The sequence below is a fragment of the Dermacentor andersoni genome, chromosome 4 (assembly GCF_023375885.2).
Source record: "Dermacentor andersoni chromosome 4, qqDerAnde1_hic_scaffold, whole genome shotgun sequence".
Lineage (NCBI taxonomy): Eukaryota > Metazoa > Arthropoda > Arachnida > Ixodida > Ixodidae > Dermacentor > Dermacentor andersoni.
Window position 1 is genome coordinate 89294949 of NC_092817.1, and position 26167 is coordinate 89321115.

General features: G+C 46.8%; 1 protein-coding gene across 3 annotated transcripts in view; it reads right to left on the bottom strand.

Moving 5' to 3' along the window:
• LOC126536440 (cell adhesion molecule Dscam1-like) overlaps positions 1–26167 on the bottom strand; it is a 549544-nt gene that overhangs the window by 84145 nt on the left and 439232 nt on the right. For all 3 annotated transcript variants that reach the window (XM_050183398.2, XM_050183399.2, XM_055074012.2), the window contains exons 16-19: positions 22047–22117; positions 20204–20444; positions 12087–12176; positions 11439–11624 (exon numbers count right to left, since the gene is read on the bottom strand). In XM_050183398.2, coding sequence (XP_050039355.1) covers positions 11439–11624; positions 12087–12176; positions 20204–20444; positions 22047–22117 — 588 coding nt within the window. The remainder of the gene's footprint in view (positions 1–11438; positions 11625–12086; positions 12177–20203; positions 20445–22046; positions 22118–26167) is intronic.

Below are 26167 nucleotides of genomic sequence, written 5' to 3' on the forward strand. Positions count from 1 at the left end.
GTTCTCGTTTCCGGCAAGCGTTAGAACTACGCCGAAAGTCAACCGCTCAGTCAGCAAGCACGGCACAACCCTCACTAAGCCCTGCCAGGCTCTTTCCCCTTTTATACTGCTGCCTAGTTCCTTACAGTAGTTTAGCAGCACTCAGAACGCGTCCACAAATCGGAAAATTGCACTAGAAAGCACATCATCACTTTGAAACACTACACGAAAGCAATAGGTTAAAAATCCTGCCTCAGGAAGAAAAACATCAGTAACAAGCAATTTTGAGGCTGATTCCCACGTTAGGGGCTTCGACTTAAGCCATCGGCGTTACCGTTGAGACTCCCCTTTTTGTAACGCACCTCAAAGGAATATTGTTGCAAAGCGAGGCTCCAGCGCAGGAGGCGGCCATTTTTGGGAGAGATGGTCTGCAGCCATTGGAGAGGGCAGTGATCCGTCTCAATGATAAACCTCGAGCCAGCTAGGTAACATGACAATTTCTGAACGGCCCACACGATACACGCACACTCTTTCTCGGTGGCGCTATACGCCTGCTCACGACTCGTCAGCTTACGACTAGCATACAGGACGGGGTGTTCTACTTCTCCATTTTCCCGTTGGCACAGTACAACGCCCATGCCTCGCTCACTAGCATCACACTGAACAACGAACCCTTTTGTGTAGTCGGGCGATCGTAGCACAGGCTGGCTTGTTAGGGCGCTCTTTAGGGCGCTAAAAGCTCTTTCCTTTGCCTCGTCCCAGACGACTGTTTGCGGCTCTGTCTTTCTTAGAGCATCCGTTAGGGGAGCCGCGATATCAGAGTACCTGGGGATGTACCTCTGATAGTAGCCGGCGACACCTAAGAACGACCGAATATCGGTCTTCGTGCGCGGTTGCGGGAAGTCTCGCACAGCGGCCACCTTTATTTCAGAGGGGCGGCGACGACCCCGACCAATCACGTGTCCGAGGTAGACAACCTCGGCCTGTGCTAACTGGCACTTGGGAGCCTTGAAGTGCGCCATATGCTCAGGCCAGGATGCGGAGAATATCGCTACGTCGTCTAGATACGGTAAAGCGAATTCTTGCTGTCCCCGCAACACTTTATCCATGAGGCTTGAAAAGCAGTATGGCGCGTTCTTCAAACCAAAACTCAAAACTTTAGGACGGAATGTCCCCATTGGTGAAATGAATGCCGCATACCTACTAGCCTCTTCTGTAAGTGGAACCTGCCAATAACCCCTGACAAGATCTAAGGTGGAAATAAACTGAGCGCTACTCACTCTCTCAAGGCGCTCCTCGATGTTAGGGATCGGATAAATTTGATCCTTAGTGATGGAATTAAGCCTGCGGTAGTCGACGCAAGGACGAGGTTCCTTGCCCGGTACCTCAACTAAAATCAAAGGGGAGGTATAATCACTCTCACCTGCTTCAATAACACCGAGCTGTAGCATTTTCTTTACCTCAGCCTCCATAATATCGCTCTGGCGGGGTGACACCCGGTACACCTTGGATCGTACTGGCTCTGGGGAGGTAAGTTCTATGTCATGAGTAAGGACAGAAGTCCTACCAGGCCTCTCAGAGAACAGACCTTGAAACTCTTGTAAGAGCTGGTGTAGTTCGGTTTTCTGCTCAGGCGACAGCGATGCTTTACTTATTAAGTCACTAATGACTTGATCGGTGTCTTTCCTGTTCGTCACTGAGCCTAGTCCCGGAAGCTCGACCGGAAGCTCTTCTAACTTTCCCGCATCGGGATTTTCCTCTCCAGTATCTGGTGCCTTTAACGCTACAGGCTCAATTTTATCCCGTTCGGGCGTGCTCTGAATACCAGCTTGCTGCGCCTCTGACCCTTTCTCATCGTTCAACAACGTCGGCCCCGCAACTACCGCCTTTGCAGCGAGCTCCCGAACCTTCGATCTGGTTAAGGCCTGAACGCTAGCCTCACCAAACAAAAGCCCCTTCTCGCGCAGGAGGTGATCGGACCTGTTCGAAAATAAGTACGGGTACTGGGGGGGCAGCATAGATGACACTGCGGCCTCCGTCTCAAGTGCTCCGAAAGGTCCTTCAATAAGCACTTTTGCTACCGGCAGACACACGCTATGAGCTTCCACTGCTTGCTTGATCCATGCGCACTCGCCCGTGAACATATCGGGTTCTACGTAAGAGGGGTGAACTACATCCATTGTAGCTGCGGAATCGCGAAGCACTCTTTCCCGTTCACGAGGAGGTCTCGCATGTAAGGCTCGAGAAGCTTCATGTTCTCGTCAGTGCTGCATAAAGACAAAAACACGACTTTTGTTTTTGTTTCTGGACACTGCGCCGAAAAGTGACCCGGCTTCTGGCACGTATAACAAACGCGCGCTTGCCTCGTCTCGAACCGCTTTCTGCGATCGGCTTCGGTTGCCGCCGTCTCCGTACGTTCGGTCGGACTGCTTTCACTCGCATCCGCACTACGTGTATCCCCCTTTGCTCTCATGGGTGTGAACTTCGGCCTCTCAAACTTGGAGCCAAATTCACCCTTTTGACCGTCCTTAGCTCCGCGAGCCCGACGCGTCACAAACTCCTCGGCTAACTCAGCGGCTCTAGCCACCGTACTAACGTCTGGCCTATTCAAGACCCAGTACCGCACGTTCTCAGGTAACCGACTATAAAACTGTTCTAGCCCGAAACACTGCAGAACTTTCTCGTGGTCACCAAACGCTTTCTCTTCTTTGAGCCACTCCTGCATGTTTGACATAAGCCTGTAGGCAAACTCTGTATATGACTCACTCTTGCCTTTCTCATTTTCCCGAAACTTCCGACGGAACGCCTCCGCTGACAGCCGGTACTTTTTTAGCAGACTCGATTTCACTTTGTCGAAATCCTCTGCCTCCTCTCTCTCCAAGCGAGCGACTACGTCGGCCGCCTCGCCGGGTAACAAAGTGAGCAAGCGCTGTGGCCACGTTTCCCGAGAGAACCCCTGCTTCTCGCACGTTCGCTCAAAGTTAACCAGGAACAAACCAATGTCCTCTCCAAGCTTAAACGGCCGCATCAGGTCAGTCATTTTGAACAATACTCGTTCTCCTGCACCGTGTGCCTGACTTCCATTACGAGCGCGTTCCATCTCTAACTCGAGACGCTTCATTTCCAAAGCGTGTTCGCGCTCTTCTTTTTCTTTCTGTTCTTTTCGTTCACGCTCATCTCTCTCTTTCTGTTCTTTAAGTTCACGCTCATCTTTCTCTTTCTGTTCTTTAAGTTCACGCTCCCTCTCCTCAATGGTCTCAAGGCATTCCGACAGCTCGTCATCCTCAGCTTCTAACTCAAGAATAGCCCTTAGCAGTTCTGGTTTTCTGAGTTTGTCTGAGACATCCAGACCCAACTCTCTTGCAAGCTCCAGCAATTTCGGTTTGCGCAACGACTTCAAATCCATGGCTGCTCTGAATGCTGCTTTCTCTACTGCCTACTATTGTCTTGCCGCAAACTAACCCGGCAGCAACGACAACCACAATTACCAGCTCTGTTTCTGACACTAACAAAAGCCTGGCAAAACTCAGAAGAAGAAAGTCCCGCACTCACCAAACCTCGCAGCCAAGACTTCAGCGCAGTCGTTCCGCTGCAGGCAACCAGTCATCACACAGGGCTCGTTGCACTGCTCCCGGATGGTCGTTGTGCTGCTCAGCATACATTCAACCGCATCTCTTCGCTGCTGGCCTCCGTTGTCGCGATCTCACCGCTGGCAACCAGATGTTGGGGTCTCGGTGCTGACGCCCGTTATTGCCAATGGGTCGCAAGCCCCAAGGGTAGCGTTGGCCTGGCGGCCTGGGGCACTGGAAGCATCCGAAGGTCCCGGCAAAGCAAGAGAAGACTGGTAACAGAACAACTTGTTTATTCTAACATAGCAAAAGAGCGGCCGGTCAGGTCGACCGAAGTGGAGAGACGGGAGAGCACGTAACTCAACAGTACAAATCGGAGCCTCTCTCCTCGCGTCCGGGGGCAGCTGCTCTTATACTCTCGGCGTCGCGGGCCAGAAGGAAGGTCACGGGATGAGCCCACGCGACGGCGGAGCATGAGCCCACGACGGCGCGCACGGTCGAGCCGAGAGACATGCTGAACCGAGTGTAGTGACGCATCGCCAACCCGCCGACGGACAGACCTCCTGGCACCTCACTTGGGGAGCTCCGCTCCCCGGCTGCCGCGCTTTGACAAGCGTGGGCACACACACACACACGCACACACGAAGACACGTGGCACTGAAACACGCCTGGACACGCTTGGCGGGGAGGCGTTGCGGCGGCGTCGAACGGGCCAAAATGTCCGCCGCTTTGAACGAAGCCCCGGCGTCCGTTGCATCCGCGCCGGCATTACCGCGCGTTGTAGGCGAAACGTAACAGCGCCTTCCTTTTGAGCCGGATCACTCAATAGCTTGCACATAAAAAGTGATGATGACAACAATAGCTTTTTACCAGGTGACCGTATCCTTAGGACTCTATATGACAGCTCTGACATGGTAAAAATCTCAAACGAGCAGATATAGCCTAACGCAGTTAAAGGAAGTAGTAAAATAACACAAAAATTAGGTGACTGCCGTTCAATACTTGCTTGTGTGATATGCTAATGCGTTGATTAGTTCTTGCTGAAATCTGCTCCAAAAAAAGAAAGACATCTACGGGTATAGCTGTTGCTTTGAATGCCGCCCGATTACATCTATACAAACATATCGCTATGGCTTTTGCTGTGCCATTTTAGGATTTTAAGTACGCCTTACAACTCTACGTTTCTAGTGGTAGTTCGTATATTGTGATTGGATGTATACTAATATCTTATTTACATTTATTACTTCAGCTATGGGAGCCATAGTATAGCTGCAGATTAGGGGCGCTCTCACGTAAAGCTATTCCAAACTGTTTTTATTCCAGTTCTGCAGTCAGCCCTCCACTACAGGTACAAAAGTTTTCGGACCATCGCCACTTCGCCTCTCTATCCTGCGACGTCACGGAAACCACGAACACTCCCCATCTTATATGATATGTACACACTGATTATGCATGATTATACCTAACAAAATAATACGATTATGTCTGATTTGACATCTTTTCGGCATTAGCCCTCTGCATTGGCCAAAGCTTTCGGCTGCGCCCACTTCGCCTTCTGTCGCGCGACATCTGAGAACTACAAAATCACACTGCATTGAAGTGAATTGGCAGCGTAAAAACTGCATTAACATGCTTAACGAAACTGGATTTTTTTCTTAATAGTCTCAGACTGCCCCATTCCAAAAGCAATAGAAAATGGCTGCCCGATGATCGCTCTGGCACTGGCTACTCTGAGATGCTGGGGAGCACGTACTTATTTGCGTATAATAAATAGTTTTACCTGTCAGTATCACGTTTATTGAACCCTTTCGGCACGTATGCGACATCACTCCGCGAACTTTTCCTCGCTGAGGATCCGTTTTAGCGGCGTTTTTAACATTCCGTTACATGCCGCCGTTGGCTATGACCAGCAACCACAAGCTAGGTAAGGGGAAGCGGACCAATCTGAGACGCCGCAATTACTTTCCTCGTCAGGTTATCTACTTTCACTGTGTTGGTTCGGCCCCACCGAAACCTTCTCCACTGCTGCATGCTCCTCGCCTCCTGTCAGCAACTTAGATAAGAGAAACAGCTCAATGTAGGTAATTCTACGCGCTTTGAACGCAAACAAAAGTGACCTCCTATAAATGAGGAAAGCGTTTGATTGGGCTCTTCAAACAACGCTGCGGGTTACCGCCTGATGCTTGCGTCGGTGGTTATGTAAGTTTGACGTCAGGAGATTGGAATAAAAACAGACTGGAATAGACTAGAAACAGGCGTTATAGGCCCTTAGGCCGCTGTTCTCGCTGGCATAGGCTACTAATTTTTCCTCATACTACTTCCTCTTTTTTTTTTGCTTTCTTTTTCACGCTTTACTAACACCAAGTACAAAAGGGCACCTTTTGAAATTGAAGACCAAATCAACGTCTTGCCTACTGACACGAGGAGAGAAAGATTTCCCGAGGATAAGAATTCTTTTTTACGTTAAAGCTTGCAAGGATGAAAGGCAACAAACAGAAACAACACAATTTCTGTTCTGTCAACTGAGAAAACACTTGCTAGCCTCAAAAATGAAATGACAGAAAAGAAAGATTATTCTATTATTCCAGAAAGATTAGTGAAAAGTGGCAGCCATTAAGAAGTCCACGCTGTCTCCGTGGTACCAGTCAAAATACCTCCGTTGATTAGGGTCTTAAGCGATGCTAACTTCGCAGTTGATCGTTCCATAAAGCACAATGTGCACTAGCTATATGCAGTGCAATGTTTCTTTATAAGGATGTAATCCATGTAAGACATATATCACTGCCAGTCAAGTGGCAGGATAAATATTTGCAGAGTAAAGCGTTCTCAATGGATAGCGCCAAGAAATGTTTGTTAGCGCAGGCTGTCGAGAGTGTATGCAGCTGCAAATGCATTCGAAATATAAAGTAAGGCTGTCTTGTAAATCGAAGAAAAAAAGGCTTTGCGTTCAGAAATGAGGTGGACATTTCCGCGTAATTACTGAAACACGGGTCTCTCGAGGACATTTGGGGGAAAAGCAGCTATGTAAAGAGCTCGCCAAGGAGCCTCATTGTTTTGCTGCTGTACCAAACCCTCAACACCATAGTTAGCTCCCTCTGTTGCCTTTAGAACCAAGAAAAAAAATTATTCATTTCCCCGTACCCAGTTCACAATTTTTCTCTATTACACGAACTCGGCATCGAAATGGTCAGCTCTAATCCCTTTGAATATGCTCATAGCTATAGCACCTACCGGCAGACGTAACCATTAATAGTTTGAGACGGCTTAGTGTTACCATCAGTAAACGTTTTGTTAAGACTCGGTTTTCTGTGTCATTCTACTCGCCCGTGAAGTGACCAGTGGTTTCATGTCTTTCGCTCGACAGATCGGGCATCGAAAACTCAAGAAAATGTTTGAAGTCGGTTGAATCTTGTGGCAAATGACCATTTGTCTCTCTTCATCTCAACGCCTTTCTTTAACAAGCTCGCCATCTCTTTAAATAATGCTCGTGACGCGACGTTTGCTCCATCGCTAAGGAAAAGAAGCATTACCTCAATAACAGACATCACTATTGCTGTTGATAGTGTCGGCGAAGGCACTGAACGTGCATTATACGTAGTGACAGCAGATCTTGAGAGTTTTAGTAGCTCGTAGCAGCAGCCGACTTTTTCGCATGAAGGGCCTTTCCGAAACCGGTATCATCTATTCTCCCCTCGGGATGACGGCCTGGTTAGCGATCCAGCGAAACGCGTGTGCTCGAAGGATTATTATGGCTGCTTAGCTTTCAACTTGTTCCTCCTCGAAAGTGACGCCTTGCGAGCGGTACACAGAAACGCAGTACTCGCTGCGGAAGTGCGCTTTTCTCTTCGTGTTGCGTTTTGCCTTCACTTCGACCAAGCTTCACTGCTTCGTTAGCGCGTTCGCGGAGCCCACCGCTGGGACCTCATAACTGGCAGGCGCCCGCGTCAGCCGTATGGCCAGACTCGGGCCGCACTTCTTGATCGGCAGAACAAACAAAGTTGTTGCCTACTTCGTTAATTCTTTAGCCTGGTCATTATTAATGGACCACTGTTCTGCAGCCCTCCTCTAACCCCCTTCCTTCTCTCATTACCCCCTGCTCACTCTTTCTTTGATGCGCCAGATCTCTACATCTTTTTTGCTTGTTACGTTTCTCTTGCACCGGTAGGGCTACCCCTCTCTCTCTCTCTCTCTCTCTGTTTCTTTTTTTCTTTTCTGCCTCTTCTCCCATCTATCCAGCTACGTCCGAAGCTGCTTAGCGCATCGGGAAAACGGGCGTTCGTTGGTATTTTTCGGGGTCCGGCCGAAGGGCTCGTTAACACACTCAAATAATTAACCTCAGGGAATTATTTGCTGCGCCTGAGTCATCACTCACAGGGTGGTGCTGTTCGGCGTACGCTGCACGCGTGGAAAGACGACACGCATGGCGATTAGGGTCGTATTGCCCGCTGCTACGCATTCATTTAATGTTCTTTAGTGTGTGTCTTTTTTTCTTTCTGCCGGCCTCCTCGTACCATCGCGGGGAGGATTTTAGTTTCGCTATCAGCTCGCTGCTACTGCCGCTGCCGCCATTGCTTGAGCAAGCGAACCGGCGAGTGGGGTCAGCACGCCCCCTGCTGTTGTGCAGAACATCCTCCCCTAATGCGTCGCAGGCGGCGCGCCGGTGACGGCTGGTTTTTTCGTAATGAACCATAAATCGCCTTGGAAGGCCGTGCGGTGTGGTCGCGCTTGTTCCGCCTACACTTCAGCCGCCGTACTTCCTTGCCACCGTATCTAACGAAATTTCATTAGCAGTAAACCTGTGAACCCCGCTGGTTACAACGTGCCTTTAACCCCAGCAATAAGTAAAATCGAACGAAAAGAAGCGGCGCTCGACAACAGCTGCCTCTGGTTAGGGATAATAGTTGTGCAACTTAGAGAGCGAAAGTTGTTCGCTGAAACGCACTAAATATTGTGGGTACATTGTGGGCAATGGGCGTATTGGTTCAAGCGACGATTTCGTTGGTCTTAACGAAGAACACTGTTATCCTTTAGAACTAATTTGCAAACAAAGCACTTGCACAATCTGCAGTCATTTTCATCCGGGAAAGCTTCACCCAACGTAAGATTGTGGCACTACAATGCCGTAGACACGGCTCACTGAAAGCTTAGTCTAATATCAACATTATGCACCGAACCGATCTTGTCCTGTACGAAGTCAGAGTACTTGCTTACAGCTGTAAATGACATGGCCCGATTTCGCTGCTTTCATATTGGTGCGCATCGATGGTGCTCCATTTCTCTTTTATGCCCAAGTGTGCAATCGTGTTACGAGCCGTCTTTTGCTACCCTTCGACTCTGCTTCGTTTCGCCTTTCACGACAAAATTTTCACTGCGCTTCTCGATTCTCGTTGTTTCCAGGCGCAAAGGCAGGAGCGCATCACAGAGAAAGAAACCGAAAACGGCGACAGCAGGGACGCGCCATCTGTGGGGCCCCAGCGTCCCATAGGAGCAAGACACCCAGCCAGGCGCTTGTGGGCCTGATGACAATAAGCATCAAGACAAGCATGGCTTGATGATGACGACGATAGAATGACGCCGACAGTGCCGGCATACCAAGTGAATTATTGTAGCCTGGCGAACAAGCATTACAACATGTTCTGTTACGGTCTAGGCGGATCCCTAATTTAGTGTACTCGTGTGCTGAGATGGACGCCAAGAACTAGATCGCGTCCGCCACTCTGCGCGCGGAAGAGAACCTACCACGTGGTAATATGCGCGTGCTCGAGCGTATAGAAAGGGTCAGCAGACCCAGGCGGGGCTGACAAGCGGGGTTAACAAGCGTATTAGAGAAGGCACGTTGGCTTGGTCAGACGCCAACGTTCGGGAGGCCACCAACTGCCAGAGGGACCTGGTGGAGCGCCAACGTACGAGAGGACCTCGAAACAACAAGTCTTCTGCTCCCGTCGCCCAGCGAACACATAAGAATCTGCGACAGCTCTTCTGCTGTTTCTCCTTGAACACTTCGTCAAGCGAGTGAACACACCGGATTCATGAAACAGAAAATCGTGAGTTCATTGTGCTAGGACGAACGCTTTGCATTCTTTTCGCGCGCCCAATGCTTTGGCTTCTTGCAACTGTAATTTTTGTCATTGATTATATGTTTGTGTGTCGGGCCCACAGGCCGTACTTGTCATTGTTTCTTTCTAGCTGTCCTCGGAAGCGTCTGTGAATACCAACATTAAGCCTGCTCCCCGAACCAAACCACAACAACTGGTTAATTGGGCCGGTCACGAAAGCGGCGGGGCGCCTAGGTGGCAACGAAGGAAGGATCGAGAAAACTGGTGCAGAGAAGGAAACTAGCTATAAGCCGTGATGCACCCGCCTACCACCTTCAAGCACTAGCTTGTAGTAGAGAGAGAGAATGGTAAGATTGTTATTCACTACTGTCATGCATGAACCTATGGCCTAGTGGCTAGATCATCAGGCTATTTTGCCATTGAGTGACAGATTTTTTGAAGTGGACCCCAGCGTCTACTCAAAAAGAGAGGATCTGCGAGCACCCGCAAATTTGTGGGTTGGAGGGCCAAATAAAGCTTTGCTTTAATACAAGTAAGCCTCGACTTATACCATCTTCGGGGTGGATTTGCCCCACATCAGGGACCGGCCCGTTGTTCAAGACAGAATTTTTTGAAACAGAACAGCGCGTTTTTGTCGGGGACAAGCAGGGAGAAATGACACGGACGAGCGCTGACTTGCCACTTGCAGTTGCAAGTCAGCGCTTGTCCGTGTCGTTACTCCCTGCTTGTCCCCGTCAAAACCACGCTGTTCTGTTTCAAATAAGGCTTGCCAACTCGCACAAACGTCCGTTTTATCAAGGCAGCAACCACCGCATGACGCCTTTATACGGGAAGGTAGCTATACCATAAACATAAAGTCGCGAAATTCGGCGATGTCTCATAGTTGCCCCTTTTTCGCCTGGATGAAAGGAATGCGCATGGAAGACAAATTATACATTCCCGGTCCCCCTGGCAATCCAACCCAAAACCTTTGAAGTGCGAGCTTGAAATTTCTGTGTGCCATGCCTGTAATTCAGCCCCGGAAAGTGCTCACCAAGCTGCTGCTGCTTCCCAAAGGACCAGTGCGCGTCCTAAGAATAATGCGCCTGTCTATGCGGACGACGAAGCCGAAGCGATGTACAGATGCTGGTGACGGCCATAATGAAGATGACGATGACAAAATAAAACAGTCTCGTTGAACGTAAGCGGCCAAGCTAATCAAAGCGTTCAGTTCTGCTAGTTGTTTCATGATCACTTAGCATAAACAGCACAACAATGGAATAAGTAACAAGCCATACGAGGCTATTCTTATATGCACGCGTAACTGTCCAGCCATCCGTAGTTTTTAATGCTTGCTTTCTTTTTCTTTAATACGCACGTCTAAATAAAAGCGCCCAGCTGCTAGTCAGCGGTAGCGTTATTTACCTCGCAATTGGCCCAATTTGGTGCTATGCTAACTAATCTGAATGATACTTGTTGCTGGTGGTGAAAACATCGGCGCTCAGTTCGGTGAAAGAAATTTTGGTGTCTTGCCTAAAAAAGATGATGTGCATGGGGCCCTTCTGTACTGTGACAGTTCATAGACAGCCTTTGACGAAAGCTTCAAAGTGACTGCAAAGTGACAGAATTTGACACCGGTCTTGGTACCAAGAGACGCTCGCACTCTGAAGCTGTATAGTTCTTTCACAACGAAATCACAGCTGCCGCAACGCTCTGACATAACCGAAAAAGCACGTGATGGCTTTGAAATTTTTGGCAAGGACTGCACTTTCAGCTATGTTGCATTTGAGGGGGAGGAATATGAAAAAAGAAGACATTTTGTAAGAATAATGTCAAGTTCATGTGCTGCTCATACCTGTGCCCTCCGTCTTGACACTGAGTACTTGAGTAGGGTCCCCTTTTCCAGCGTCATTGAATGCCTCCATGTAGAGCTGGTAACGTGTTCCACATCGCAAGTTTTCCAATACGATGCTTTGCTGCGTCCCTGGTACATGTTGCTTGACCCAATCATTCTGTTCTTCCTTGTAGTGTAGTATGTAGCCTGCCAATAGGGCATCAAGCACCAGTCAAGCATCTTTTTATACTTAACTCAGAAAACGTGCAAGGACATAGTGGACAACTCAGACTAATATTGTCATCGCAGCTGGAAACACATCACGTATCAACCTATCTTAAGCAACACACTCACAGAAAGAAGGAGCACAATAAAAAAATGCATGTTTACTTGATTGCCTATCAGCCCTGGCACGGCCTTCTTTATTTTTTTTTTTTCAGCAAAGTTACAGTATTCCTTCAGTTGTCTGATTTTTGTACTGCTACCACACTGATATCTGAAGTGGATACTAATACGTTAAAGCAAATGTCTCTTTCTTAGAAACAAGGGCAGTCCAATACGTCGCACATACTACTTGAAAGTCAAACATTTCCTGCGTGCCTTGATCTCTATAGCAATAACTCTGCCGAACAACGCGCCGAAATTGTGTGAAATGCACGAGTTCCGTACCAGTGACGGGAATGTCGGGTGGCTCCCACAGCAGATGTACCGATGTTGCGGTCGTCGACTGAACTCGAATCATAGGAGGGCTGGGCGGGTCTTGAGGCAAAACCGTGCCGGCAAGAAAGAAACAAAGAAGGAATAACATAGCCAAACATCAGCCTTTAGAAATGACGCTCTTTAATTTAAGAAAAAGGAGCAGTCATTAAGCAGCCAGCCTTCATTGTCTCGTCTTTCCATCTCATATCCCCCCCAAGCGCGCAACCTGATCGGCAGCGGCAAGCAAGCGCCGCTTAACAATGTACTATAGAGATCCCCGCGCCGAGACCTTTGTGAACTTTCAGCTGCGTTGAAGCACTCCTATCTTTTTTTAGCAAGCATCCCTGGCGTCCGGCCTAAGCAACGTTCTCGCTTCATTTCCTGGAGCCTGAGAAGAGAAGATTGCGGAAGCTCGTAGGAACCTTAACTTTCCGAGCTGCGCTTACAAGGTGAAGGGGGAAGGGGAGGATAACTGTGCCGCATCAGCAGCATGCGAGATGAGTGGGTGAGGCAGCAGAAGCGTTGGACATACACTTCGTACTTTCCTTAGCTCTGGAGCGATAACAGCGCTTCCGTGGGTGTAGTAAGCGCCTTCGCTGCGTAGCGCCATCGCTGTATGGATCCTTTCTCCACTTGAAGCAACAAAAGACGCGCTTCAATATTGCCCCTTGCTCCGCTTAGGTTGTTTCCTGCAACACTGTTGTCCTTTATCTCGACACGTCTTTTCTTTTTCGTTAATCTAGCTAGGGAGTAAGAAAACATTAGCAAGGCTGCAAGCATCACCAAGGACGCACAAGCCGTCACGACACCGTAAACGAATAAGAGTAGCGCACCTGGACCGAACTTGTACTTCGTTTCATGAACGCAATGTTCCAACTTTACAGCAAGGACAAAAATAAAACACAGCTACGGAAACATTAACATACATCGTCCATAGGAAAAACTAAATTTGTGTCTTGATGCCACATGGATTTAGGCACAGTCTGAAAATATTCCAATGCATGTTCTTATTCTTTTTCCAACAGTTATCGCGATGAGGATTTTAACGCTGCGTTTTACGATGCGTTCTACACAGTAGTGATTCTAAATGTTAATTTGCCTTCGAGACATTGACTGTGTGAAGAACAAATTGCCATTGTGTTTGTTTTCTGTTTCTTGCACACTCATTACGATCAGTGAGAAGGCATCTATCCATGAATGTTACAGGCTGAAGCACCATATGCCTTGTTTCTCGTACACGTGTTTGTAAGCTTACAATGGCACTGATACATAATGGTAAAACGCATGGGAACATGGGAGCATTATTATGATAGAGCAGCAAAATTTGGGAACGATTCTTGAGCAAACTGTAAACGGAGGCGATGGTTCCTAAAAAAATAAAATAAGCTGGCTTTAAAGCTAAAGAAGAAGGGTTACATTATGGTAAAATTAAGAATAAAATTGTGCACGTATACTGCGTTATTGCAGCCATGATTCACGTTCTTTTCATCAACATGTTTAGTATTTGAAAATTCACGTAGTATATTATCACGGGGCTCCTAACATTATAACCATGATGCAAAACTGTTTACACCGTCCAGCACAACAGAAAGAGCGGGAACTAAACGAGTGGATGCACATGAGTGTGAACATACAAAAATTTTGAAAGCTTCATTCTCAAAGTTTAGAAACTACGTGGCCCCTGTGATTATTCTGCTGGGTCAGCGTTGGTAATATCGGAGAACATGAAAACAGAAAATGCTTTCCACGCCACTCCGCGTGGGCCATTACTAAGTGTGTTTTGTGAAACTGCGGACGTATGGCCCTATATATACTTCCCGGTTTTTCGCCGCGCATAAATTAGGACTGCTTTAGCAAAAATGTCAAGGATAAATACATTTTCGAAGTTTATATTTTCTTCCTGCTTTTGGATGGCTCTGTACATGCTCACTAGTATCTTGAACTGGAGCGAGTCCTTTATCCCAAGAATGAACTTCCGTTTCTTCCCAACCACCAACCATTACGCCATCTGCCGGTAGCTCTTCACAGCAATCAATACCCTCCCGAAATAATTTTTGCGCCACCTGCGAGAGATGGCGCGTCGGCCGCTCCAAGGTTCAAAGTGGTCTGTGTTGAAGGCAGAAAGAAGGACCTAATAACTACGACATTACTTAGAGTACCACGTGCGCATATATATATATATATATATATATATATATATATGTGTGTGTGTGTGTGTGTGTGTGTGTGCGTGTGCGTGTGTGCGTGCGTGTGTGTGTGTGTGTGTGTGTGTGTGTGTGTGTGTGTGTGTGTGTGTGTGTGTGTGTGTGTGTGTGTGTGTGTGTGTGTGTGTGTGCGTGTGTGTGTGTGTGTGTGTGTGTGTGTGTGTGTGTGTGTGTGTGTGTGTGTGTGTGTGTGCCACCTGCGAAGCGCATCACAACGTTGTGTTGCAGTGGTTACCAGCCTACTACAACACAACGTTGTGATGCACTTCGCAGGTTTTAATAGATAGGCCCCCGATGTCCATGATGAGTTGATCCTGCGCGCGTGATGACTTCAGGGGCTGCAGTACCACTCGTGAGTCGGAGAAGATAAACCAAGGCAGAGCTCTCTGGTATGCGATGCGCGCAGGGCAGCTAATTAAGTAGCTGTAGTTGAAGTGTGGTGACTGGAAGTGGCTGAGATGGTGACACTCGCAGAAGGAATACATACGCCAGTGACAGATGATGTAGCTGCAACGGCAGGTGACTGTAAATATGATTGTGAGCCCTGTAGGCGGCGTTAATATCATTGCGGGGAAGAGAACGAAGAAGACTTCTCAAGAAGGAGACGACGAAGACCATGGCTTCTGCTTAGGTGACATTTCTACCTTCAGTAAATACACACCTCTTTATATCTCTGCGCCTGCATTTTTCCTGCGTCAATATGCTCGAGAGCGAAGTATGTGACCACTGGCGCGGGAATATTTCTCTTGCTCCTGAAACCAGCTACTGACGTGACAATTTACGACAACGGAGAGAGGGAGAGAGAGAGAGATAGGAAAGAAAGGAAAGGCCGGGATATTAAAGAAATGAGCGCCCGGTTTGCTACCCTACACTTGGGGTAAAGGAAAGGGGGAACAGAAAGAGTAAAAGCGAAAGGAAATAATCACTGTGTATGCAACGAAGCGTCGTGACACCCAAGTCCCAAAGCTGGTGATGCGCGTTGAAGATATATCTGATGACGACGACGGAAATTTCCACGGTGGCTCTGTAACGGTTTCTTTGTCGTGGTATCTCGGTCATAAAGACTCCGTTACAGTGGTTCAGCCAAAGTGGCTTTGTCGCAGTGACTGTGTCGGGGTGACTCCGTCACAGTGGCTTGTCACGGTGGTTCTGTCCCGGCGTCTTGCATAGAAAGGCTTTCATAATTCGCAATGGTAATACACCTCTGCTTCAGGTGGATGACCCGGCAATCTGGCTACAAAGCGAACATGAGCTTGCAAACAATCTTGCTGCAAAAGCACTGGAGCAGGCAAGTATCTGGTTTCAGGAAGGGTTCCTACACTTGTGTTTTTCTGTAAGCCTAGACGCACGCTCAGGGCTTTAGCTCGCATACCAGTGATAATTTTATGTTGGTTTGGGAAATGCACTGTAACATGGGAAGGCAGTATCATAGGAGATCTTCAAGGAGAGCCGTATACATGTCTAGTAAAGCATTCATAGAGCAGCCACCAGTGTTGCTTTAATGCATAGCGGTGTTCGCCTATGAGCGAATTTTTTAAATTAATATTCGAACATGAAGTGTCCATATCACTAGTCTGTCGAATTTCACATGCAGAAACTTGTGCCCTGCCAGCCTGTAAACACCGAAATTCATAAATATCCTTGGGACATGAAACTAGAGGGTGGAGAGTGGGAGGTGGAGGAGGGTAGCACGTATTTGATTAAAGCTTGTCTTGAGCATGCGCTTTTTGTGAAATACGTACGCACTATAATAATGATAGTTTAGCCTTAAACGTAGCACACAGGCATCAGCACCAAGTTTGGAGCCGAGACCGACAAGCAACACATTCTTTTTACAACGCAATAAGTCTTTCAGCGACTATGTCGTTGCAGATTTTGCCCACTTCAAGAACTTGCCTGTATAAACTTGCCTAAAGCAAGCAGCTTTCTTAAACCTTGTCACCACTGGAAAACTTCCAGCGGGAGGTTTAGAGACCGACGAGTGAAACTTGCTTTTCCGCTACAGCAGTTTTTGTGAAACATTATGCAACATAAGTAAGATAAGTAACACAATCCTGAATTCCAAGTTTACAAAAAACATGCCCAGCCATTGCACTCTGTTAACGTAGGCTATCAGCGGAGCTGTAAAAAAGGCAAAGCAGACCACTGAGTGCAACAGTTTACTTATATTGGGGGCTTTTCCCTTCCACGTCTCTCAAATACTCTGCGAACACGCACAATGGCTACTACGAGTGATAGGCGCTAACCTGTTGACGGGTCCAATTGAAATGCGCCAACCATTTCAAGACGCTGGCTTGCCCGCAAGAAATTCGTAAGGGCGTTCTATGCTGCTTGCCGGTGTATGCGTCCGTGGCGTAGTGGCTTCAGTGTCAGGATTCTGTGCTAGAGGTCCCGAATCCTGCCGGCGGATGATATTAATAATATTTCTTCAATCATCTATCACACAACACTTTGTTGAAAATGACGAATTTACATAAATGAAGGGAAGGACGAAGTTTAGGTAAATTTATGTAGCTCCCATAATTCCTATGCTGGCTGAACTGCCCCGATTGCAGCTCCAGTAGACACTAGCGCTAGACCTCCCTCTAGTAGTTATTGCATGAAACTATGCATTGGGTGGCCTCTCAGCCTTCCTCCTACTACGCCAGGTGTCAACACATGCCTTACTGTTTTGCCTTGCCTCCTCATAGAGGGCGTGGTAGACTTGAAGCACAGACATTGACAAATGTATGGCGGGGGAGACATTTACAGCTCCAGTGTAAAATTTGGGACAGTTGGTAGGTATGCGTGGCTCACACCGAATGGGAGAGTGCGAAGCCATTAACGGGTAGCGAGAGACATCCCGCTTAGTGAGGGCAATGGTGGCACACTTGTGAAATATTTAAACCCCGTGCCAATGGAAATGTCTGAATAAAATGTATGGCCTTCTGCAAGCTTGTAGGCAGGTTACACTTCCCTCTACTACAGCTACATATTCGGATATCATCTACATTTAAGGAGATTTCCAACGATGCACACATAAATGTGCTTCCTAAGGCTAATGAGAGAGATTTCAAACACAGTCGGACTTAATACATCCCCCTGGGGGACCTCCTCGTTGCACTGTGTGCGGGGCCATGTTACCATCTTTTGTGGAAATGTAGACTAAACGATGGGTGAGGTAGTCTGAGATCCTGTGGTACCTGCAACCATCAATTCCCACAGTCCTCGGATCACATAAGATAGATAGCCTCGTGAGTCACGTTGTCGAATGATCCGTTGATGTAACCGAATATGACGATAGTAATGTTTTGTGCAGCTTTGTTGAGTTCGACGCACTTAGCAAGCATAAGCACATTGTCTAGGCTGCTCCAGCCTTTCTGAACACTGAAATTTGCAGAAGGCCAGACATTCATACCCATCAGCACCCAGTCTAGGCGCTTCATTGCGGTCTCCTCTATAAGCATTCATACGCAGCTGAGAAGAGGTATCGGGTGATGGGAGTTCATGTTTGTTGGAGACCTGCCAGTCTGTAGAGCACAGGGATGACACGAGCCGGCTTCCCGCGAGACTCGAAGCGTCCACTCTCTCAACTGGCATTAAAGATGGCAAAAAAGACCAATAGGCGTAGCTGATCTAGTCAGGACCAGGAGATGGCGCCTTGTTCACCGACGCCAACGCGCCCGGAAGCTCCGGGATCGAAAAAGATTCGTGTGTTGAAGCAGTGTTCACTGTCGCGGGAACCTTCTGTGCAGCTTAGGGAAAACATACGAGCGCCGATGGAGCAGTGATCTTGGAGCAAAAAGCCTCCATTACGTCCACCTTGTTGATGTTACGGGACTGTGCAACTTAACTAAAAGCATGAAGTTGGGTCTACGGAGCTCTCAGGACGTACACAATGCTCCACATTCTTGACAGTGCTGGACTGGGATCAAGTCAGGAGCAGAAGGTCTCCCATTGCCTGCTTTTCAGCTGTCCAGATTATACGTTGCATATAACTTTTCATTGGCCTAACGTCGTGAGTGGCATCTGCAGACAATGTCCTTCGCGCACCTCTTTCACATTTGCGGCGCATTATCTGGAGCTTCTGATTCTCAATGCCAGCCTTTCAATGAGTTCGATGTGGTTTCAGATGTATAGTGCTGCTTCTTTCATTCCACTTAGCGCACCAACAATCTTCTCGTACGTAAACCATATAGGTCTGAATTCACGATTGTAGCCTTTCTTTGTGTGTTCCACGTAGAACAGCCCAAAGAGATGTAGGTTGGTAAGTAGTCACTGCCATGACTTTCAATGTCTGCGAGCGAGGTTGCCGTAGACATGAGGCGCGAAGAGGTCATGGTGACGTCGATTGTTCTGGCTCTGTCTCCCTTGTAGAAGGTTGGCTGCCCGTCGTTAAGAACTTCCAGGGTATTTTGATGTCCTAAATAAACAAAGGCGACGACCGCGGACTGAATACCTCTTACCGCCCAGGCCAGGATTATGTGCGTTGAAGGCCCCAATTAGTATGTGCGGCCTTGGTGTTCCATATAGAATGTCCTGCAGCCGATGCACTTCAAGTGTAGCCCGAGGTGCCGTGTTCATTGTAAAATTGAAGCTGTCCCCCTTCACTGTCACTGCTATATACCCGTTCGATCTATCGGCTGCTATGGCGTGAGAATTGAAAGTTAATTAATTTCGAACAGCCAAGAGAACTCTACTGGTATCTGTTCCTGTCGGTAAAAGCGTGACCGTGAACCCAGAAAGGAGAATGATGGTGCGCACTCGGGACTCTGAAGTGGCAATCACCAGAAAGCTGTGTTGTACACGAATTGTCTAAAACGGGGGGGGGATCGTAGGTGCTGGAGGCGATCCATTGAAATATGGTTCAAGGGAGGACGCCGCCTTTGTATACCTTAATTATTCATGTTCTATGCACAAGAATTCTTACATTAATATCATCATTGTAACTTTCCTTCATCTCGAAATATCTCTTTTGCTAGGCCTCATCACTTATTCTCATTGAAGTCATTAGCCATTATTTATTAACAAAATACATGCGTTACTGAGTGACCCTTTTTTAAGCACTGGTACTTCGTAAATGTGTTACTGAGTCTCATTTAGAAGGGCTATTTTCCCATATGTTAAAAAACTTCGCTTTAATAAAATAAATGGTTTCTGCAGTGCAACCTTACACGTGTAAAAATATATTAAATCAGTCACTTGTTAAATGAATGTGTTCTTTGCCTATAAAATAAATCAGTAGCATGTCAGGTTCTTAATGTGAAGGATTACTGATTCCTCCCTGACCTCTAAGGCGAAGACAAAAATGTAGCGCACCATGCTACAAATTACCCATATATATAAATATCTGTACACGTCTACACGCAAGTCGCGAAACATTGGCGCATCACTTGCCAGCTAAGATCAGCCTTCGCAATAATGTGAAATCCTTGCATTACCTCACAACTATTGTATCCACTGTCGCAAAGCAAAAAAATAAATATCATAATCCCTGAAGACCTTTAGAGAAGTGCTTTGTTTTACTGTAATGTTGACAGTAATCACTCCTCTCTACTAACATTACTGTAAGTATTATTAGTGACAGTCATTAACGTTGGGTACCATCACGTTTACGCTAACGGTCATTTAGTAGCCACATTGAAGCTGCTAACAAAACCGCATTCTAGCCACTGACTAAGGGATGGTTGCTTTGCACCCAATCAGAGAACCGCAATGCAGACGGAGTGATACACCCAGCTTTGCAAGAATGCATTGACGCCACCGAGAGTCATGGTTGCAATATGTTGCTTCCTTTGTACAGCGTTGTTCTCATTTGGTAGCAACAGCATCCGCCGACTGAGATCCAAGCAATGTTAAACATAAAGCTTGTTAAACTTAATGCAATATGTATGTCGTTCGCACCATGTTCCAGGGTCTTCGCCACTATCTCCTCACTGGCTGGTCCAGATCCGGCAGAGTTGAAGGCCTGCAGGCGTATGGAGTACTCGGTGTTCCGACGGAGGTTGTTGAGCGTGAACTCCTCCGTGTCACTATTCCTTGAGCTCTCCAGGGTTTTGTAGACGTACTGTTCCCCGGAACGGTGCAGCTTGTAGCCCAGATAATATCCTTTCACAGGGCTCCGTCGTTCCTGAGACGGCGGAGCCTATAAAAAACGAAACAAACGTCTTAAGTGCAAAAACATTCCTTGTTGTAGTGAGAAGGCCGCGAGATATGTGTTCAAAGTTTACGTGCACGAAATAAAACCAAGTGAAGATGAAATGTAATATTACAAAACGCGTCACAGACACAAGCTCTTGCTAATGCCACTGCCATTTCCATCACGCAGCTGTTATTATTGCGCGCCCACGGGTAAGAACAGCGATTTGGGCGAGTTGAAATGAGTTGATGGCGTTATCTTTGCAACACGAAACTGCGAAGCGCGGGAGGACAATCACAAAGCGTTAGCAAACGAAGGGCCAGCAAAAGCGCTTTACAAACAAAAGGCTGGAGGAACACACAAACGACTGAACTAATGGAAGAACATCTAAGCTAGTGTTGCAGTGCAACCTCGGTTTGAAGAGGCAAATGTGCTAGATCGCCACCACGATCAGGGAACGCAGGAAATTTCTGAGGCCTACTATATTAAGAAATATGGTGACAGGTGTGTAAGCAGACCATCAGTGGCTTTAAACGACCAAGCGTGGACGCCTTTGAGCCCATGTCAACGTTAATCTGGTCTGGCTCTGTGTCTCAAGATCGCGCTGCTACTTTCTTGATTCAAGTAAACTCTGCGCATAATTAGCGAGCAAGCATTCCTCCATAGAGAAAGATAGAGAGGAATATTTTATTTATGGGAGAGGCAGAGAGGTCGACCTGAGATGGTGCGATCTAGCCTGCTACTCTGCACAGGGTAAGAGGCAAGGGCAGCGAAAGTATAGGAATGGGTGATGACGAAGAGAAGAGGAGCAGTGAATGTGCGTCTACATGATACAGGGGAACTACAAAAGCCATTAGTCTCTAATAGGTTTAAGGAAGCATGATTTAAAAAAAAACACGAAAGAAGACACACATGGACACGCACTATTTGAGTCCCTGTGTGTCTTCTTTCGTCCTGTCATTTAGTAGCGCTACCGTATACCTACTCAAGATGACATACCAACAAGCCCTCATTGCAACCCTTGTAAACCATTAGTGTAGTTCCGCGTCATGCATAAACTTCAACAGCGCCTTCCTTGTCTGCCTTGCACTCGCAATATCAGGAGGCCATAGGCTTAAAATATCGCCCTCCGATCGTGGTTGCCGGCCAACGTTGCCTATGAAACTCGCCAGCGTCCATCTCTGCAGCATATATTCTGGGCAATCACATAATATGTGGCATAGCGTTTCAGGCGCCTGACAGCGTTCAAAATAGGTGAGTTCGACGGGCCGGAGAGGTGTGCGTAGCGGTGGGTAACAACGGCCAACTGAATTCTTCAGAGCAGTCACACTTGGCTGCGCGTAACCTCTCCCAGAAGTAAGATAAGATAGTATCATTAACATTGCAATATGTTTTTCTAACTGGCAGGAGCCTGATGTAAGGTTCTTGTCGCGCATTAACAATAAAATGAATTTTTCTCTAGGTACCCATTCGGTTTCTCTAGTAATGCATTTTTTTTGTCGCCAGCTGCACCCACTAAATTATCCAGAGTCTTCCTGCCGTATTCCTACGGGACTACCAAAGGGGATTCAGCAGACCGAAATTCCAAAGTAATATAATACTACAAACCTTCCATTTGATCTTTATTGATTTAGAACTCGTCGGCTCGATCTTGATGTCTGTTGGGGGGTTGCTTGGGGCTGAAAGAAAAGAAAGAAGAAGCGAATGTGAAATTTACTTTCGTTTTCCAAAGTTGGTCTGTTTCCGCGAAAGCGAGGTGGTCCATTTGTCATTTCTCAGAAGCAAGTATATCAGGAAGATTATGGTCAGCTGCAGGCGGACCTAGCCTTGAAGAAACTACCGACACCTTTTCCACCCGAGCGGCACTCATCAAACGCGGTCATGTCTGAAGCCCATCACGGCAGTTGCAGGGAACATAAACAGCGAGGAAGGAATTGGCCTCCCTGTTGCAGTATTTGGCCCCTACCTCCCTCAAAACAGTGGTAGCGTGGCGTATAGGTAGAACAATGTTTTTTTTTTATGCCTCATGTATAATACACTTTAATTTGGCAAGTGTTACATTAACATGTTATGCCGGTAAGAAAACTCCCCCAGACGACCTCTATTTGCAGCAGGGCCATGAAGTGCGTTTGTCTGATCGCTCGTGAGTGTTTTCTACAAGAGGCAGATGGCTACCGTTTGTATCATCCCGTCCCTCTTGACTGCGCACTTTTAAGACGTGCTACTATAATAGCACAATCAGTGCTTCTAGTAAATTATTTTTGCATACCCTGCTTCTTTCCTCCATGCCTTTTTCATTTTCTTTCCTCTTAGAGGTTCGTTTGTGTAAGCATACATCCTATTCAGAGATGTATTTATTTCATCATTAATCATTAGTACAGAAGGAGGTCCCGGAGTTACAAGAACTGTCAGGGGGACCTCCTACTAGTAATTTAACATTGCATGAATTATTACATTATGGCAACATAGCAGCGACAGACATCAGAAAACACGAAGTTAATGAAAAAATAAACAAATACAAAAAGTTGCTTACCATAATTGAAGTTCAAAACACAAGCAAATGAAACCGATACAGCGTATGAATAAATAGATATGTAGTAATTGACACGTTATGGAAACGTAGGAATGACACATGTCAAAGAACACGGGGTTGATGTAACAGATAATTAGAAACAAATATATGCTTGCAATACGCAAAGTACAAATGTTATATAGACTATGCGACAAAAAATTTAAAATGCCTAAGAAAGGAGAAAAAAGAAGACAAAGGAAGATATAGAATAACAAATAAATAAAAGCTGTCGATACAATAGGTAAGTACAGAATCATTGAAAACTGGGAGATAGATTTGTACACAATATATACTTATAGTAATGAATCAGTAGCCAGTAGTGTCGTTATTAAATATTTCTTCATATCTCTCCTGAATGTTAAGGTTGTGCGGCAGGCTTTAATATGGGGTGGTAGTTTGTTCCAGTATTTAATGGCCGAAAAAAGGGAAGTAAACATTCCATAATTAGTGTTTATTCGAGGGAGTAAAAAATTGTTGTTAGAGGAAAATCTCGTATTGTTAGTGTTGGTAAGAGCAGAGTTACTAAATTCATCTAAAATTATTTCATGATTTAGTGTGCTTTATATTAGTAAAACCAATTTGAGCTGGAGCATGTAACGTAATGGTAGTATTTTTAAGGAACTGAAAATTGGTACTGCATGTGACATGTAACTAGAGAAATTAATGATCCTCAAGGCTTGATTTTGTAAATGTTGTAGATGTATTATGTGCGAGCAATATGTGTTTCCCCAAACTGAGATGCAGTATTGCAAGTGACAATGAATAAATGCGTAATAAAGTGAAGTTCTAACCTTTTGTGGAAAATACGAGCGCGTTAGGATTAGTACTCTTATTCCAAAGGCAATTTTTTTAGACCATGTCAGCATGCAAGTTAAACTTAAGTTGGGGGTCAAGTTTGACGCCAAGGAAGACAACTTCATGTGCAGGTGAGAGAACATGAGTTTGTAAGACGAGCGGTGGCGCGGGCGCGATGACGCGTTTATGTGTATGAAAAAGCATAAACTGAGTTTTCGAAGGGTTGATGTGAAGTTTGTTACTCGTGCACCACGCAGATATGTTGCTTAGGTCAGAATTTAGTCGTTTTATTACAGTATTTATGCATTTGCTATTAGTAAATATAGTCGTGTCGTCAGCATATAGAATAGACGAAGTACTGGTTAAACAATGAGGAAGATCACTAATGTACACCAGGAAAAGTAAAGGGCCTAAAAGTGAGCCTTGTGGGACACCCTTAGTGACTGATTTAGTACGTGAAAGTGAACCTCCGAAATTTACAACTTGGGTTCTGTTAGTCAAATAACTGCGGCTGAGCCTAAGAGCTGGGCCACGAATGAGATCTCTGTAAGATCGCAAACCAGGTGCATTATAATAAGCCTGCCAGCCTGCTTTCCTTTCTCTCTCTCTCACGCTGTTTTCTTTAACACCAATCCATTAGACAGCCTAGGCAGGACATTATGATCCTGCCTCTATCTTCTGTCTAGGTATCCTTGCTCCCTGAGCGATTTCCTGGAGAGCCACAATAAAGTTTCGATGCAAGTTATATAAATCAATATTTTCTTTGATGAACTGTAGCTAAAATTTAAATGCCGTGCCGACTGCCAAATCGATTACTAGGAGCGCACGAAAAGACCAGACCGTTAGGCGGACCGCTACTGTGTAAAGCATATAGGTCTCGTAATATCTACATCTAACACTTTACGTCATATGGGATCACGAAGTATCTTTATAAGACAACATGATAAATATGTATTATTGGGTATACTAAATGGCGTAATGGTTACAGCGCTGTATCTTCTTTAGAACTGAGGTGAGAGAACACAGCGGAGAGGGAGCCTAGCCAATTTTGTCAATGTATTGAGACAGTGACAGCTGGTGGCGATAGCCAGAAGCATTGTGCTGAAATGCGCTGAAAGCCCACGACGCCTGCGTCACCTCGCGGCTGCGCACGCAGCAGCTCCGACCAATCAATATGTGTCACTGAGCTAAGCATCGCTAGATGGCGCCACACTGCTTTGCAGAGCAAGTAGAGTGGGTTTCTACTTTTGTTTTATATATATTTTTTACGTTCATGCCTTCCTTTTTTTTTGCGCAACCTTTCTTTCTCGAGTTTGCCTGACCCGAGAAGTCCCTAAAGAGAAATCTGGGGCTTTTCGCTAGGGGATCTATGTGCCTTTGCTTAGGTACTACGGAGGACGACGCTCTATGCTTCGTCGGCAGCCTAAACTTCCCCTAAACAGGGGGAAGTTCCCCCAATAGAGTGTATTGGCAACTCCAGAATCCGTTACTTGCGCTGGCAACACTGTCAAATTAAACAAAGATGGCTACGACATCCAGGTTCACGGCGGCTATATCGCTTGATGTTGCGCTCACGGTTTTTCCTTCGTGGGGTCGAATCATGGTGTTTCGTTGAAGCCGAAAGAGTCCTTGCTACCGATTACTTTATTTTGATTGGTGTCAAGGACTTCGTGGACGAAACCGCGGAAATCGCTGCGCTGTGCGTGCCAACGTTCGGCCTGCCCAGCGAGCCGAATCAGATTTTTTTAATGACAAAGAGCCTTTCAAGCGCGCAGGATGTTTAAAAAACGGAGGTGTTTGTGTAAAGCGGACACTTCTTCGCAGCGTTGCTCCACTGGTACAAGTACGATACTCGACTGTTTTCGACTTCCATAGCAGGCACGTACCCAGGAAGGGGGGCCTGCCTCCCCGCCCACACCATCACTCCTCACACACTTTCCTAAAGCGCTGAAAAATCAACCTATTCAAAAATCAACATTGTGATGCCTTTTACAGCGAGAGCTGTATATGACTAACCTAACATAGTTTTTTCATCATCCGTAAACCGAAAAAATCATCATGTGGGCCGATCCTGGTGATAGTGCAAAAAGGGTCCAAGCTCAATGGCGCATACCCCTGTGGGCCCGGCCCACGTATGGGGAGTGCTTAATGCCTGCTTCACCTCCGCCGCGGGTCAACCCGGCCGATACCGAAGACAGTGCAATACCCGCGGCGGAGGTGAAGCAGGCGTTGAGCGCTCCGCATACGTGGGTCCATCCAAAGGTAGCGCAATGCCGTGCCGACCCACGGCGGAGGTGAACCAGGCGTTATGCACTCCCCATACATGGTGAAGCACTTTGCTTTTCGTTTGAGAGCTCTGACT